The 14202-nt window shown below is 40.8% G+C and overlaps 1 protein-coding gene across 3 annotated transcripts in view; it reads left to right on the forward strand.

Annotated features, from left to right (window-relative positions):
- Positions 1-831: 831 nt before the first annotated feature.
- Positions 832-14202, forward strand: part of TTPA (alpha tocopherol transfer protein) — a 29963-nt gene continuing 16592 nt past the window's right edge. Inside the window, exon 1 of one of the 3 annotated variants that reach the window (XM_086336857.1) lies at positions 832-1139. In XM_086336857.1, the coding sequence (XP_086192983.1) occupies positions 939-1139 (201 nt within the window). In that variant the 5' untranslated portion in view covers positions 832-938. The remainder of the gene's footprint in view (positions 1140-14202) is intronic. The other 2 variants (XM_086336856.1, XR_015140817.1) reach the window with 2 other exon arrangements.

The raw sequence follows: 14202 nt of genomic DNA on the forward strand, positions 1-14202 counted from the left end.
GGTGTGCTGCACTCCATGGCGCTCAGAGTCGGACACAACTTAGTGACTGAAAAAGGACAGTCATTTATTGGTGTATATCACTAACAGAGTAAGCCACCAAAGAACTCAGAAGACTTTGCCTGAAATGGGAGGAAGGGGAGGAGCAGTGAGTCAGTTAAGGTGCCCTTTGGGGATGTGTATTTTGGAAACTACTGATTCAACAACACACCTTGGAGAAGGGAATGACCGCCCACTCCAGTATTCTTGCCTGGAGAATTCCCATGGACAGAGGAGCCTGGGGGGCTACAGTCCGTGGGGTCGAAAGAGTCTGACACTACTGAAACCCCTTTAGCACGCACGCACGATGAAACACAGGTTGAGGTGAGGAGTCAGTGAGAAGCATTAATAGAAGGGTAGGGAGAAGGACTCCTCTGCGAGCCCGCCACTGAGACGCGAAGTGGTGGTTCTAAGGCTCCTTCCAGCTCTAGGACAAGGTAGGATTGTAAGACGGAAGGAAGGGAGGGAGGGAGTGAGAGAAGAAAGAAGGAAGGAATAATGGAGGGAAGAAGGGAGGAAGGAAGAAAGAAAAAGGAAAGGAAGGACGGAAGGGAGAGAGAGGTAGATGGGGGGTGGGGCGGAGGGAAAGAAGGAAGAAAATGGAAAAAATAAAGTTCTCTAGCTGACTAGTTTTAAAACATCGCCACCGATCACCATCAGCGGAGGCAAACACACTATGTCATCTTCTTGACGCTGAGCACCAGTGACTTCCTTTCTGGGAAGGCAGGGGTTACTACCTGGGGCTTGCAGAGCCCTGAGCCCCGCAGGGCACCACGTGGTTCGCTCTAAGAGACCGCGGGGCGCACCCCTCCGGGCGTGGCAGGCCGTCCGCGGAGGAGGGGCAGGAGGCCCGCGGGCGCTCTCCTTGGCTCCCCGGACCACCGCAGGAGAGGGCGGCGGGCATGGCGGAGGCGCGGCCGGGGCCGGCGGGGCTGCAACTCAGCGCGCTGCCCGACCACTCGCCGCTGCTGCAGCCCAGCCTGGCCGAGCTGCGGCGCCGGGCCGGGGCGGCGGGCGCTCCGCTGGCCGGGTGGCTGCTCAGCGACGCCTTCCTGCTGCGGTTCCTGCGCGCCCGGGACTTCGATCTGGACCTGGCCTGGCGGGTAAGGGGACCTTCCCGCCGAGCCCCATCCGGGTGACGCGCCGGGAAGCCGAGGCTGGGCCGGGACCCAGACCGATCCCTCGCCGGGACCCGTGCCGGGAGCCGGGGGCTGCGAGGGCCGTGTAACCTCGGCCCGGACGCTCCCGGGGCGCACCGGGCGGTGACAGCGGGTGTCCTGAGAAATCCCGCGCTGGTCCTTCCAGTTTCTCCAGGGTCGTGGAAACGGGAAACCTCTAAAAGAGTTGGCGCCCTCTGGGGTGAGGGCCTATTTGACCCCAAGCAGTGAAATTCTGCTCTTGGATGAGTCTCCCGAACCTATAAAGTTTTTCGGAAATGCCTTACTCTCCGCGGCAGAGCAGCAGAGATAAAAGATAATGACCTCTGAGATGTGGGAAGCCTAAATTTATTTCATCTCAGCAGATAACTCGACGTGTGGGAGAAATGAAATTGCCAGGAAAACTGAAGATCTGAAGCCAAATTCTAGCAAAAGAGTATTGGTAATAGTAATACTCAAGTCAAGGCATTAAAGCGGTGCAGAGTATTTTCAGCGGAAGGGTCGGGATGAGGCTTCTCCTTTGTGTTTCCAGGTGTGATACACCGGGTTGAGAGCAGGGTGGTGGGAAGACAGAAATCAGAAAGAGGGGTGCGACCTTGAGTTGTGTCACTTTGGACTTAGCATCCGCATTTGTTAAGTAACGGGTAAAAGGCGTCCAGAGATGGCTGGTTTCCAGGTCTGATCATTGACTGGTTTAACAGAACAGGACGTACCAGCGCAGTGACCGCTCAGCAGCTGAACTTGATGGAGCCCTTTCTCCAAGCTGCTAGCTCACCCACAGCGAGCTGGGAGGCAGAGAAGTGTTAAGTGCAGCGTCCCAGAGGTCTCAGTATGGGGATTTTTGCTGTTGATAACTAATTTTTAATTGAAAAAGTACAATAAGTACAGATGCTTTTATTTTAATCCACAAAGAGTAAGCAATGCAAAATAAGTTCCTAAAAGTAACTTTCTAAAGCACAAAATCCCTCACCCCAGACCTTAGTTTACAAACCATCTACCCAGTCGCATTTGTGTTTACCTACCTCTTACCTGTCCAGGTAGAATACAGTCCACAAGCATATGTAGGCTTCCCAGGTGGCCCTAGTGGTAAAGAACCCACCTGGCAATGCAAAAGACAAAAGAGTCCTGGGTTCGATCCCTGGGTCAGGAAGATCCTCTGGAAAAGGGAATGACTACCCACTCCAGTATTCTTCTTGGAAAATCCCATGGACAGAGGGAGCAACCTAGTGAGCTACAGTCCATGTGGTCACAACGAGTTGGATACAACGGAGTGACTAACACTTTTCAAGCATATGTATGTGTTTTACATTTTGCCTTTTTAACCTAACTTAAAAAGCAGAGACATTACTTTGCCAACAAAGGACCGTCTAGTCAAGGCTCTGGTTTTTCCAGTAGTCATGTATGGATGTGAGAGTTGGACTATAAAGAAAGCTGAGCACCGAAGAATTGATGCTTTTGAACTGTGGTGTTGGAGAAGACTCTTGAGAATGCCTTGGACTGCAAGGAGATCCAACCAGTCCATCCTAAAGGAAATCAGTCCTGAATATTCATTTGAAGGACTGATGTTGAAGCTGAAACTCCAATACTTTGGCCACCTGATGTGAAAAGCTGACATTTGAAAAAAGACCCTGATGCTGGGAAAGATTGAAGGTGGGAGGAGAAGGGGATGAGAGAGGATGAGATGGTTGGATGCCATCACTGACTTAGTGGAATGAGTTTGAGTAAACTCCAGGAGTTGGTGATGGACAGGGAGGCCTGGCGTGCTGCAGTCCATGGGGTCGCAAAGAGCTGGACATGACTGAGCAACTGAACTGATCTTAGAGATCACCCTATTTCAACATGTATATTATTCTTTTTGGGGCTGTGTACTGTTTCATTGTCTCAATTTATTCTATTAAAATGTATTAACCAGTCTCCTGTATTGGACATAGGATTTGTCGTCAGACATTGGCAGTGCTGTCATGCACATGCTGTTCATTTCTACATTCAGTGATTACTTTTTGAATTCCTACCGTTTGCTTGGCAGTTCACAAAAGACAGAAACCGAGACAAATGGGGCTTCTTCCGTCACCAACTGAGTCTGATAGTATGTGTCTGTCTTTGTATAAAAATAGGAAAATCCTTACAAGATAAGTTCAGAACTTGAACAGCTGATGTACTGTGTGCATTCTCAATGTTGATAAATAAACCAGTTGTCCTCCAAAGTGTTTCCATTATTTTATCACTTCTATATTACATAGTGGTGTCTTTCCTCATATTATCACCCGCTGTGTCATCATACTTTATGATCTGTGTGTCAACCTGCTAGGCGATTAACTGTTTCCCATTATTATTATAATATGTTTAATTATAATTTGTTTAATTATAAATGAGGTTAATCATCTTTCATATAGTTAACATTTTAAAATTCCTTTCTAATTAACTGCTTGTTTTGCTATTTGTTTTATTCCACTTCGCTTACATAAAATACAAAACATCTTATTCATAAAATATCTTCTTGTATTAAAGAAAATAGGCTGTTGGCCTAGTTTCTGTCTTTTGACATTGTTAGTGCTATTTTCTTTCTGTACAGAATTTTAAAGTTTTTATGTCATCAAATATATTGATTTCATTGTTCTGTGATTGCTTCTAGTTTCATAAGCTCTTCTGCAAAATTTTCTCTAGTAATTTATGGCTTCACTTTTTATGTTGGGGTTGTCGATCTACTGGGCTTTAGTTTGAACTTAGGAAGCAAATAAGAGCCTGCCTATTTCCTTTGTTTGTCAGATGGCTACCTAGGTGTCCTGATATTTACTCACTTGCTACTAAATATGAAGAAACAATCTCAGTTTCCATGATAAGTATAGTTCAAATGGTACATTAAACATGTATAGTAGCTAACAATTAAAAGTGTATGATTTACAGATTTCATTTTGGTCGCATTAAGAAAATAATTTTATTTATTTGTTTATTTTTGGCTGTGCTGGGTCTTTATTGTTGTGTGGGCTTTTCTCTATTTTGGGAAGCAGGGGCCACTCTCCAGTTGCAGTGTGTGGGCTTCTCACTGTGATGGCTTCTCTTGTTCTGGAGCACGGGCTCTAGGGCGCTCAGGCTTCAGTAGCTGCAGGGCAAGGGCTCAGTAGTTTCAGCTCCCATGCTTTAGAGCACAGGCTCGATAGTTGCGGCACACGGGCTTAGTAGCTCTGCAGCATGTGGGATCTTCCTGGACCAGGGATCAAACCCAGGTCTCCTGCACTGGCAGGTGGATTCTTTTTTTTTTTTTTTTTTTATTAATAGGAGCTGATTTTAAGTATTTTGGAATGAGTTCATCATTCTTAGGCTGAAGGCTTTGAAAATTGATGCCTCCTTTCTATAGAATTTTTGCTTTGTATGTACTTGAGGCTTTGTACATACTTATGTTATAGCACATGCTATGTTATAATCATTTACTTTCTTGTCTGTTTTACCTAATTTGTATAAAATACAAATTTGTGTTAAGATCAGCTGCTTTATCTTATTCATTTTACATCCTCAGCTCCAAAACAATTTATGACACATAGTAAGTACTCAAAAAAGGGCAGGTGGATTCTTTACCACTGAGCCACCAGCGAAGCCCTCATTTTGGTTGCTTTTTAAAAGTAACATCTAAATAGAAGATGAAATAAAATTATCTCCTGCCTCTGTGTTATGTTTTTCCCATATTATTTATTTTCCTGAATTGTTTTCATTGCATCATGTCCTTGAGGACCTGGCTAACTGGACCTTGTCCAAATTGACTGGAAAGGAATCAAGTTTCTGTGAACTCTTTGCCCTATTTTTCTGCCAACTTGAAAGGAAAGAGGGTTAGAGTGTGAAACTATTTCTTCATTTTCCTGCAGAAAAGCAGTTAATTCAATTCACATTGCTTTATTTAAAATATAAAAGCTGTATAGTTTTAGTGTTTGAAGAAAACAAGTTTTAATGAAGTTTCTCATTATTCTAGTTTTTGTATTTGAAGTTATAACAAATTAGTGATTATTTAGAATTCTAATAACTTCTAGAGTGCCAGTTACTTTAGTGAGGAGCATTTGTGTGGATTATCTCATTATTTTCCTATTTTAGAAGAAACTGAGGCATAAAGAGTAAGTAACTTGTCCAGAATAGCAGCTGTTGAGTGGTAGAGCAAGAATCTGAACTTGAGTTGAACTCAGGGTAGCCTGTACTCTTAAGTGCACTACACTTGCCTCATGTGTTTGAAACAACTAGCTGTTAACCTCTGTCTGTCTTGTATATTCTTGTGAATTCTTGTCTTTCACAAGTGAATATTCCTCTTTATATTTTTGTTTCATGTGACATGACTTTTTATTCTTTAATTATTTTTATAGTTTTCCCAAGACTTCAAAGTTTTCAGAATTCCATTGACTCTCCCTACTAATTTCCCACTAAATGCAGCTTCTTTTTTTTTAATTTTTATTTTTAAATATTAATTTATTTATTTTAATTGGAGGCTAACTACTTTACAATATTGTAGTGGTATTTGCCCTACATAGGCATGAATCAGCCATGGGTGTACATGTGTTCCCCATCCTGAACTCCACTCCCACCTCCCTCCCCATCCCTCAGGGTCATCCCAGTGCACCAGCCCTGAGCACCCTGTCCCATGCATTGAACCTGGACTGGTGATCTGTTTCATATATGATAATATACACATTTCAGTGCTATTCTCTCCTACCCTTGCCTTCTCCCACAGAGTCCAAAAGATTTTTCCTTACTTCTGTGTCTCTTTTGCTGTCTCGCATATAGGGTCATCGTTACCATCTTTCTAAATTAAATATATATGCATTAGTATACTGTATTGTTCTTTTTCTTTCTGACTTACTTCACTCTGTGTAATAGGCTCCAGTTTCATCCATCTCATTAGAACTGATTCAAATGCATTCTTTTTAATGGCTCAGTAATATTCCATTGTGTGTATGTACCACAACTATCTTATCCATTCATCTGCCAGTGGACATCTAGGTTGCTTCCGTGTCCTGACTGTTGTAAACAGTGCTGTGATGAACATTGAGGTACACATGTCTCTTTCAGTTCTGGTTTCCTTGGTGTGTATGCCCCACAGTGGGATTGCTGGGTCGTATGGTAGATGGAGAAGCTCTATATAGTCAGCAAAAACAAGACCAGGAGCTGACTGTGGCTCAGATCATGAACTCCTTATTGCCAAATTCAGACTTAAATTGAAGAAAGTAGAGAAAACCACTAGACCATTCAGGTATGACCTAAATCAAATCCCTTATGATTATACAGTGGAAGTGAGAAATAGATTTAAGGGCCTAGATCTGATAGATAGAGTGCCTGATGAACTATGGACAGAAGTTGATGACATTGTACAGGAGACAGGGATCAAGACCAACCCAAGGAAAAGAAATGCAAAAAAGCAAAATGGCTGTCTGGGGAGGCCTTACAAATAGCTGTGAAAAGAAGAGAAGTGAAAAGCAAAGGAGAAAAGGAAAGATATAAGCATCTGAATGCAGAGTTCCAAAGAATAGCAAGGAGAGATAAGAAAGCCTTCCTCAGCAATCATTGCAAAGAAATAGAGGAAAACAACAGAATGGGAAAGACTAGAGATCTCTTCAAGAAAACTAGAGATACCAAGGGGACATTTCATGCAAAGATGGGCTTGATAAAGGACAGAAATGGTATGGACCTAACAGAAGCAGAAGATATTAAGAAGAGGTGGCAAGAATACACAGAAGAACTGTACAAAAAAGATCTTCACGACCCAGATAATCACGATGGTGTGATCACTGACCTAGAGCCAGACATCCTGGAATGTGAAGTCAAGTGGGCCTTATAAAGCATGACTACGAACAAAGCTAGTGGAGGTGATGGAATTCCAGTTGAGCTATTTCAAATCCTGGAAGATGATGCTGTGAAAGTGCTGCACTCAATATGCCAGCAAATGTGGAAAACTCAGTAGTGGCCACAGGACTGGAAAAGGTCAGTTTTCATTCCAATCCCAAAGAAAGGCAATGCCAAAGAATGCTCAAACTACTGCACAATTGCACTTATCTCACATGCTAGTAAAGTAATGCTCAAAATTCTCCAAGCCAGGCTTCAGCAATACGTGAATCATGAACTTCCAGATGTTCAAACTGGTTTTAGAAAAGGCAGAGGAATCAGAGATCTAATTGCCAACATCCGCTGGATCATAGAAAAAGCAAGAGAGTTCCAGAAAAACATCTATTTCCGCTTTATTGACTATGCCAAAGCCTTTGACTGTGTGGATCACAATAAACTGTGGAAAATTCTGAAAGAGATGGGAGTACCAGACCACCTGACCTGCCTCTTGAGAAACCTGTATGAAGGTCAGGAAGCAACAGTTAGAACTGGACATGGAACAACAGACTGGTTCCAAACAGGAAAAGGAGTACGTTAAGGCTGTATATTGTCACCCTGCTTATTTAACTTATATGCAGAGTACATCATGAGAAACACTGGACTGGAAGAAGCACAAGCTGGAATCAAGATTGCCGGGAGAAATATCAATAACCTCAGATATGCAGATGACACCACCCTTAGGGCAGAAAGTGAAGAGGAACTAAAAAGCCTCTTGATGAAAGTGAAAGTGGAGAGTGAAAAAGTTAGCTTAAAGCTCAACATTCAGAAAATGAAGATTATGGCATCTGGTCCCATCACTTCATGGGAAATAGATGGGGAAACAGTGGAAACAGTGTCAGATTTTATTTTTTAGGCTCTAAAATCACTGCAGATGGTGACTGCAGCCATGAAATTAAAAGATGCTTACTCCTTGGAAAGAAAGTTATGACCAACCTAGATAGCATATTCAAAAGCAGAGACATTACTTTGCCAACAAAGGTCCATCTAGTCAAGGCTATGGTTTTTCCTGTGGTCATGTATGGATGTGAGAGTTGGACTATGAAGAAAGCTGAGCACTGAAGAATTGATGCTTTTGAACTGTGGTGTTGGAGAAGACTCTTGAGAGTCCCTTGGACTTCAAGGAGATCCAACCAGTCCATCCTAAGGGAGACCAGTCCTGGGTGTTCATTGGAAGGACTGATGCTGAAGCTGAAACTCCAATACTTTGGCCACCTCATGCCAAGAGTTGACTCATTGGAAAAGACTCTGATGCTGGGAGGGTTGGGGGCAGGAGGAGAAGGGGACGACAGAGGATGATATGGCTGGATGGCATCACCAAGTCAATGCACATGAGTCTGAGTGAACTCCAGGAGTTGGTGATGGACAGGGAGGCCTGGCGTGCTGCGATTCATGGGGTTGTAAAGAATCAGACACGACTGAGTGACTGAACTGAACTGATGGTAGTTCTATTTCCAGTTTTCTAAGGAATCTCCACACTCTTCTCCATAGTGGCTGTACTAGTTTGCATTCCCAGCAATAGTGTAAGAGGGTTCCCTTTTCTCCACACCCTCTCCAGCATTTATTGCTTGTAGACTTTTTGATAGCAGTCATTCTGACCGGTGTGAGATGGTACCTCATTCTGGTTTTGATTTGCATTTCTCTGATAATGAGTGATGTTGAGCATGTTTTCATGTGTTTGTTAGCCATCTGTATGTCTTTTTTGGAGAAATGTCTGTTTAGTTCTTTGGCCCATTTTTTTTATAGGATCATTTATTTTTCTGTAATTGAGCTGCAGGAGCTGCTTGTATATTTTGGAGATTAATTCTTTGTCAGTTGCTTTCTTTGCTATTATTTTCTCCCATTCTGAAGGCTGTCTTTTCACCTTGCTTATAGTTTCTTTCATTGTGCAAAAGCTTTTAGGTTTAATTAGGTCCCATTTGTTGATTTTTGCTTTTATTTCCATTACTCTGGGAGGTGGGTCATAGGGGATTCTGCTGTGATTTATGTTGGAGAGTGTTTTGCCTATGCTTTCCTCTAGGAGCTTTATCATTTCTGGTCTTACGTTTAGATCTTTAATCCATTTTGAGTTTATTTTTGTGTATGGTGTTAGAAAGTGTTTTAGTTTCATTCTTTTACAAGTGGTTGACCAGTTTTCCCAGCACCACTTGTTAAAGAGATTGTCTTTTCTCCATTGTATATTCTTGCCTCTTTTGTCAAAGATAAGGTGTCCATAGGTGTGTGGATTTATCTCTGGGCTTTCTATTTTGTTCCATTTGTTTTTTGTCTTTGTGCCTACTGTCTTGACTGTAGCTTTGTATTATAGTCTGAAGTCAGGCACGTTGATTCCTCCAGTTCCATTCTTTTTTCTCAAGATTGCTTTGGCTATTCGAGGTTTTTTGTATTTCCATACACATTGTGAAATTATTAGTTCTAGTTCTCTGAAAAATACTGTTGGTAGCTTGATAGGGATTGCATTGAATCTATAGTTTGCTTTGGGTGGTATACTCATTTTCACTATATTGACTCTTCTGATCCATGAACACGGTGTATTTCTCCATCTATTTGTGTCATCTTTGATTTCTTTCACCAGTGTTTTATGGTTTTCTATATATAGGTCTTTTGTTTGTTTAGGTAGATTTATTCCTAAGTATTTTATTCTTTTAGTTGCAATGGTAAATGGAATTGTTTCCTTAATTTCTCTTTCTGTTTTCTCATTGTTAGTGTATAGGAATGCAAGGGATTTCTGTGTGTTGATTTTATATCTTGCAATTTTACTATATTCATTGATTAGCTCTAGTAATTTTCTGGTGGAGTCTTTAGGGTTTTCTATGTAGAGGATCATGTCATCTGCAAATAGTGAGAGTTTTATTTTTCTTTTCCAATCTGGATTCCTTTTATTTCTTTTTCTTCTCTGACTGCTGTGCCCCAAACTTCCAAAACTATGTTGAATAGTAGTGGTGAGAATGGGCACCCTTGTCTTGTTCCTGACTTTAGGGGAAATGCTTTCAATTTTTCACCATTCAGGATAATGTTTGCTGTGGGTTTATCATATAAGGCTTTTATTATGTTGAAGTATGTTCCTTATATTCCTGCTTTCTGGAAGGTTTTTTTTTTTTTTTTTTTTTAAGTGGACGTTGAATTTTGTCAAAGGCTTTCTCTACATCTATTGAGATAATCATATGATTTTTATTTTTCAATTTGTTAATGTGGTGTATCACATTGATTGATTTGTGGATATTAAAGAATCCTTGCATCCTTGTGATAAAGCCCATTTGGTCGTGATACATGACCTTTTTAATATGTTGTTAGAATGTGTTTGCTTGAATTTTGTTAAGGATTTTTGCATCTATGTTCATCAATGATAATGGCCTGTAGTTTTCTTTTTTTGTTGCATCTTTGTCTGGTTTTGGTATTAGGGTAATGGTGGCTTCATAAAATGAGGTTGGCAGTTTACCTTCCTCTGCAATTTTCTGGAAGAGTTTAAGTAGTATAGGTGTTAGCTCTTCTCTAAACTTTTGGTAGAATTCAGCTGTGAAGCCATCTGGTGCTGGGCTTTTGTTTGCTGGAAGAGTTCTGATTACAGTTTTGATTTCTGTGCTTGTGATGGGTCTGTTAAGATTTTCCATTTCTTCCTGGTTCAGTTTTGGAAAGATACTTTTCTAAGAATTCATCCATTTCTTCCAAGTTGTCCATTTTGGGGGCATATAGTTGCTGGTAGTAGTCTCTTATGATCCTTTCTATTTCTGTGTTGTCTGTTGTGATTTCTCCATTTTCTTTTTTGATTTTGTTAATTTGATTCTTCTCCCTTTTTTTCTTGATGAGTCTGGTTAATGGTTTGTCTATTTTATTTATCTTCTCAAAGAACCAGCTTTTAGCTTTGTTGATTTTTGCTGTGGTCTCCTTTGTTTCTTTTTCATTTATTTCTGCCCTAACTTTTATGATATCTTTCCTTCTACTAACCCTGGTGTTCTTCTTTTCTTCCTTTTCCAGTTGCTTTAGGTGTACAGTTAGGTTATTTATTTGATTTTTTTCTTGTTTCTTGAGGTAAGCTTGTATTGCTATGAAGCTTCCCCTTAGCACTGCTTTTACTGAGTCCCATAGGTTTTGGGTTGTTGTGTTTTCATTTTAATTCATTTCCATGCATATTTTGATTTCTTTTTTGATTTCTTTCGTGATTTGTTGGTTATTCAGATGCGTGTTGTTTAGCTTCCATATGCTTCTATTTTTAATAGTTTCTGCCACCCCCCACCCCCAGTAGTTTACATCTAATCTTACTGCATTGTGATCAGTAAAGATGCTTGGAATGATTTCAATTTTTTTGAATTTACCAAGGCTAGATTTATGGCCCAGGATGTGATCTATCCTGGAGAAGGTTCCGTGTGCACTTGAGAAAAAGGTGAAACTCATTGTTTTGGGGTGAAATGTCCTATAGATACCAATTAGGTCGAAGTGGTCCATTGTATCATTTAAAGTTTGTGTTTCCTTGCTTATTTTCTGTTTAGTTGATCTATCCATAGGTGTGAGTGGGGTATTAAAGTCTCCCACTATTATTGTGTTACTGTTAATTTCCCCTTTCATACTTGTTAGCATTTGTCTTACATATTTCAGCGCTTCTGTGTTGGATGCATATATGTTTATAATTGTATCTTCTTCTTGGATTGATCGTTTGATCATTATGTAGTGTCCTTCTTTGTCTCTTTTCACAGCCTTTATTTCAAAGTCTATTTTATCTGATATGAGTATTGCTAGTTCTGCTTTCTTTTGGTCTCTATTTGAGTGAAATATCTTTTTTCCAGCCCTTCACTTTCAGTCTGTATGTGTCCCTTATTTTGAGGTGGATGTCTTATAGACAGCATATATAGGGTCTTGTTTTTGTGTCCATTTAGCCAGTCTTTGTCTTTTAGTTGGAGCATTCAACCCATTTACATTTAAGGTAATTATTGATAACTATGATCCTGTTGCCATTTACTTTGTTGTTTTGGGTTCGAGTTTATACACCTTTTCTGTGTTTCCTGTCTAGAGAAGATCCTTTAGCATTTGTTGAAGAGCTGGTTTGGTGGTGCTGAATTCTCTCAGCTTTTGCTTGTCTGTAAAGCTTGATTTCTCTTTCATATTTGAATGAGATCTTTGCTGGGTACAGTAATCTGGGTTGTAGGTTTTTCTCTTTCATCACTTTAAGTATGCCCTGCCATTCCCTTCTGCCCTGAAGAGTTTCTATTGAAAGATCAGCTGTTATCCTTATGGGAATCCCCATGTGTGTTATTTGTTGTTTTTCCCTTTCTGCTTTTGATATTTGTTCTTTGTGTTTGATCTTCATTAGTTTGATGAATATGTGTCTTGGGATGTTTCACCTTAGGTTTATCCTGTTTGGGACTCTCTGGGTTTCTTGGACTTGGGTGGCTATTTCCTTCCCCATTATAGGGAAGTTTTCAACTATTATCTCCTCAAGTATTTTCTCATGGCCTTTCTTTTTGTCTTCTTCTTCTGGGACTCCTATGATTCAAATGTTGGGGGGTTTGACATTGCCCCAGAGGTCTCTGAGGTTGTCCTGATTTCTTTTAAATCTTTTTTTCCTCTCTGCTTCATTTATTTCCACCTTTATATCTTCCACCTCACTTATCCTATCTTCTGCCTCAGTTATTCTACTGTTGGTTCCCTCCAGAGTGTTTTTGATCTCAGTTATTGCATTATTCACTATATATTGACTCTTTTTTATTTCTTCTAGGTCCTTGTTAAACTGTTCTTGCATCTTCTCAATCCTTGTCTCCAGACTATTTATCTGTAACTCCATTTTGTTTTCAAGATTTTGGATCATTTTTACTATCATTATTCTGAATTCTTTTTCAGGTAGACTCCCTATCTCTTCCTCTTTTCTTTGGTTTGGTGGGCGTTTATCATGTTCCTTTACCTGCTGAATTTTTCTCTGCCTTTTCATCTTGTTTGGATTTCTGTGTTTGGGGTGGCCTTTCTGTATGCTGGAAGTTTGTGGTTCCTCTTTATTGTGAAGGTTCCTCCCTGTGGGTGGGGTTGGACAAGTGGTTTGTCAAGGTTTCCTGGTAGGAATTTTGCATCAGTGTTCTGGTGGATGGAGCTGGATCTCTTCTCTCCGGAGTGCAATGAAGTGTCCAGTAGTGAGTTTTGAGGTGTCTATGGGTTTGGTGTGACTTTGGGCAGCCTGTATATTAATGCTAAGGGCTATGTTCCTGTGTTGCTGGAGAACTAGTGTGGTATGTCTTGCTCTGGAACTTGTTGGCTCTTGGGTAGAGCTTGGTTTCAATGTAGGTATGGAGGCTTTTGGATCAGCTCTTGTCGATTAATGTTCCCTGGAGTCAGGAGTTTTCTGGTATTCTCAAGTTTTGGATTTAAGCCTCCTGCCTCTGGTTCAGTCTTATTTTTACAGTAGCCTCAAGACTTCTCCATCCATACAGCACCAATGATAAAACATCTAGGTTAATGGAGAAAAGATTGTCCACAGTGAGGGACACCCAGAGAGGGTCACAGAGTTACATGGAGAAGAGAAGAGGGAGGAGGGAGATAGATGTGACCAGGAGGAGAAGAAGTGGAGTCAAAAGGGGAGAGAGCAAGCTAGCCAGTAATAATTTCCTTATGTGCTCTCCACAGTCTGGATCCCTCAGAGATGTTCACAGAGTTATACAGAGAAAAGAAGAGGGTGGAAGGAGACAGAGGTGGCCAGGAGGATAAAAAGGAGAATCCAAAGGAGAGAGACAGATCCAGCCAGTAATCAGTTCCCTAAGTGTTCTCCACAGCCTGGAATACCCAAAGAGATTCACAGAGTTAGGTAGAGAAGAGAAGCGGAAGGGAGGAGATAGAGGCGATTTGGGGGCAAAAACGGAGAGTCAAAAGGGGGAGAGGGCAATCAGGCCAGTAATCACACTCCAAAGTAAAAATGGGTACTGAAGATTTGATTCTTAAAGGTTCAAAATTGATAACAAATACCAAAAAGCAAAAATTAAAAATCTAGAGTAGAGGTTAAAGTCTCAAAAATACAATATTAAAAAAAAATCACAAAAATTATAAAAAATATATATGAAATTTGCTTTAAAATGAAAATTAAAGGAGTAATGAAAGACTTAAAAATATAAAAAGTTTAAAAAATGATAATAGTAAAATATATCTAGGAATTTTTCTGGTGCTGTTGCCGGCAGTGTGGGAT

The sequence above is a fragment of the Bos grunniens genome, chromosome 14 (assembly GCF_055505025.1).
Source record: "Bos grunniens cultivar Pamir isolate PY7600 chromosome 14, Bosgru_T2T1.0, whole genome shotgun sequence".
Classification (NCBI taxonomy): Eukaryota; Metazoa; Chordata; class Mammalia; order Artiodactyla; family Bovidae; genus Bos; species Bos grunniens.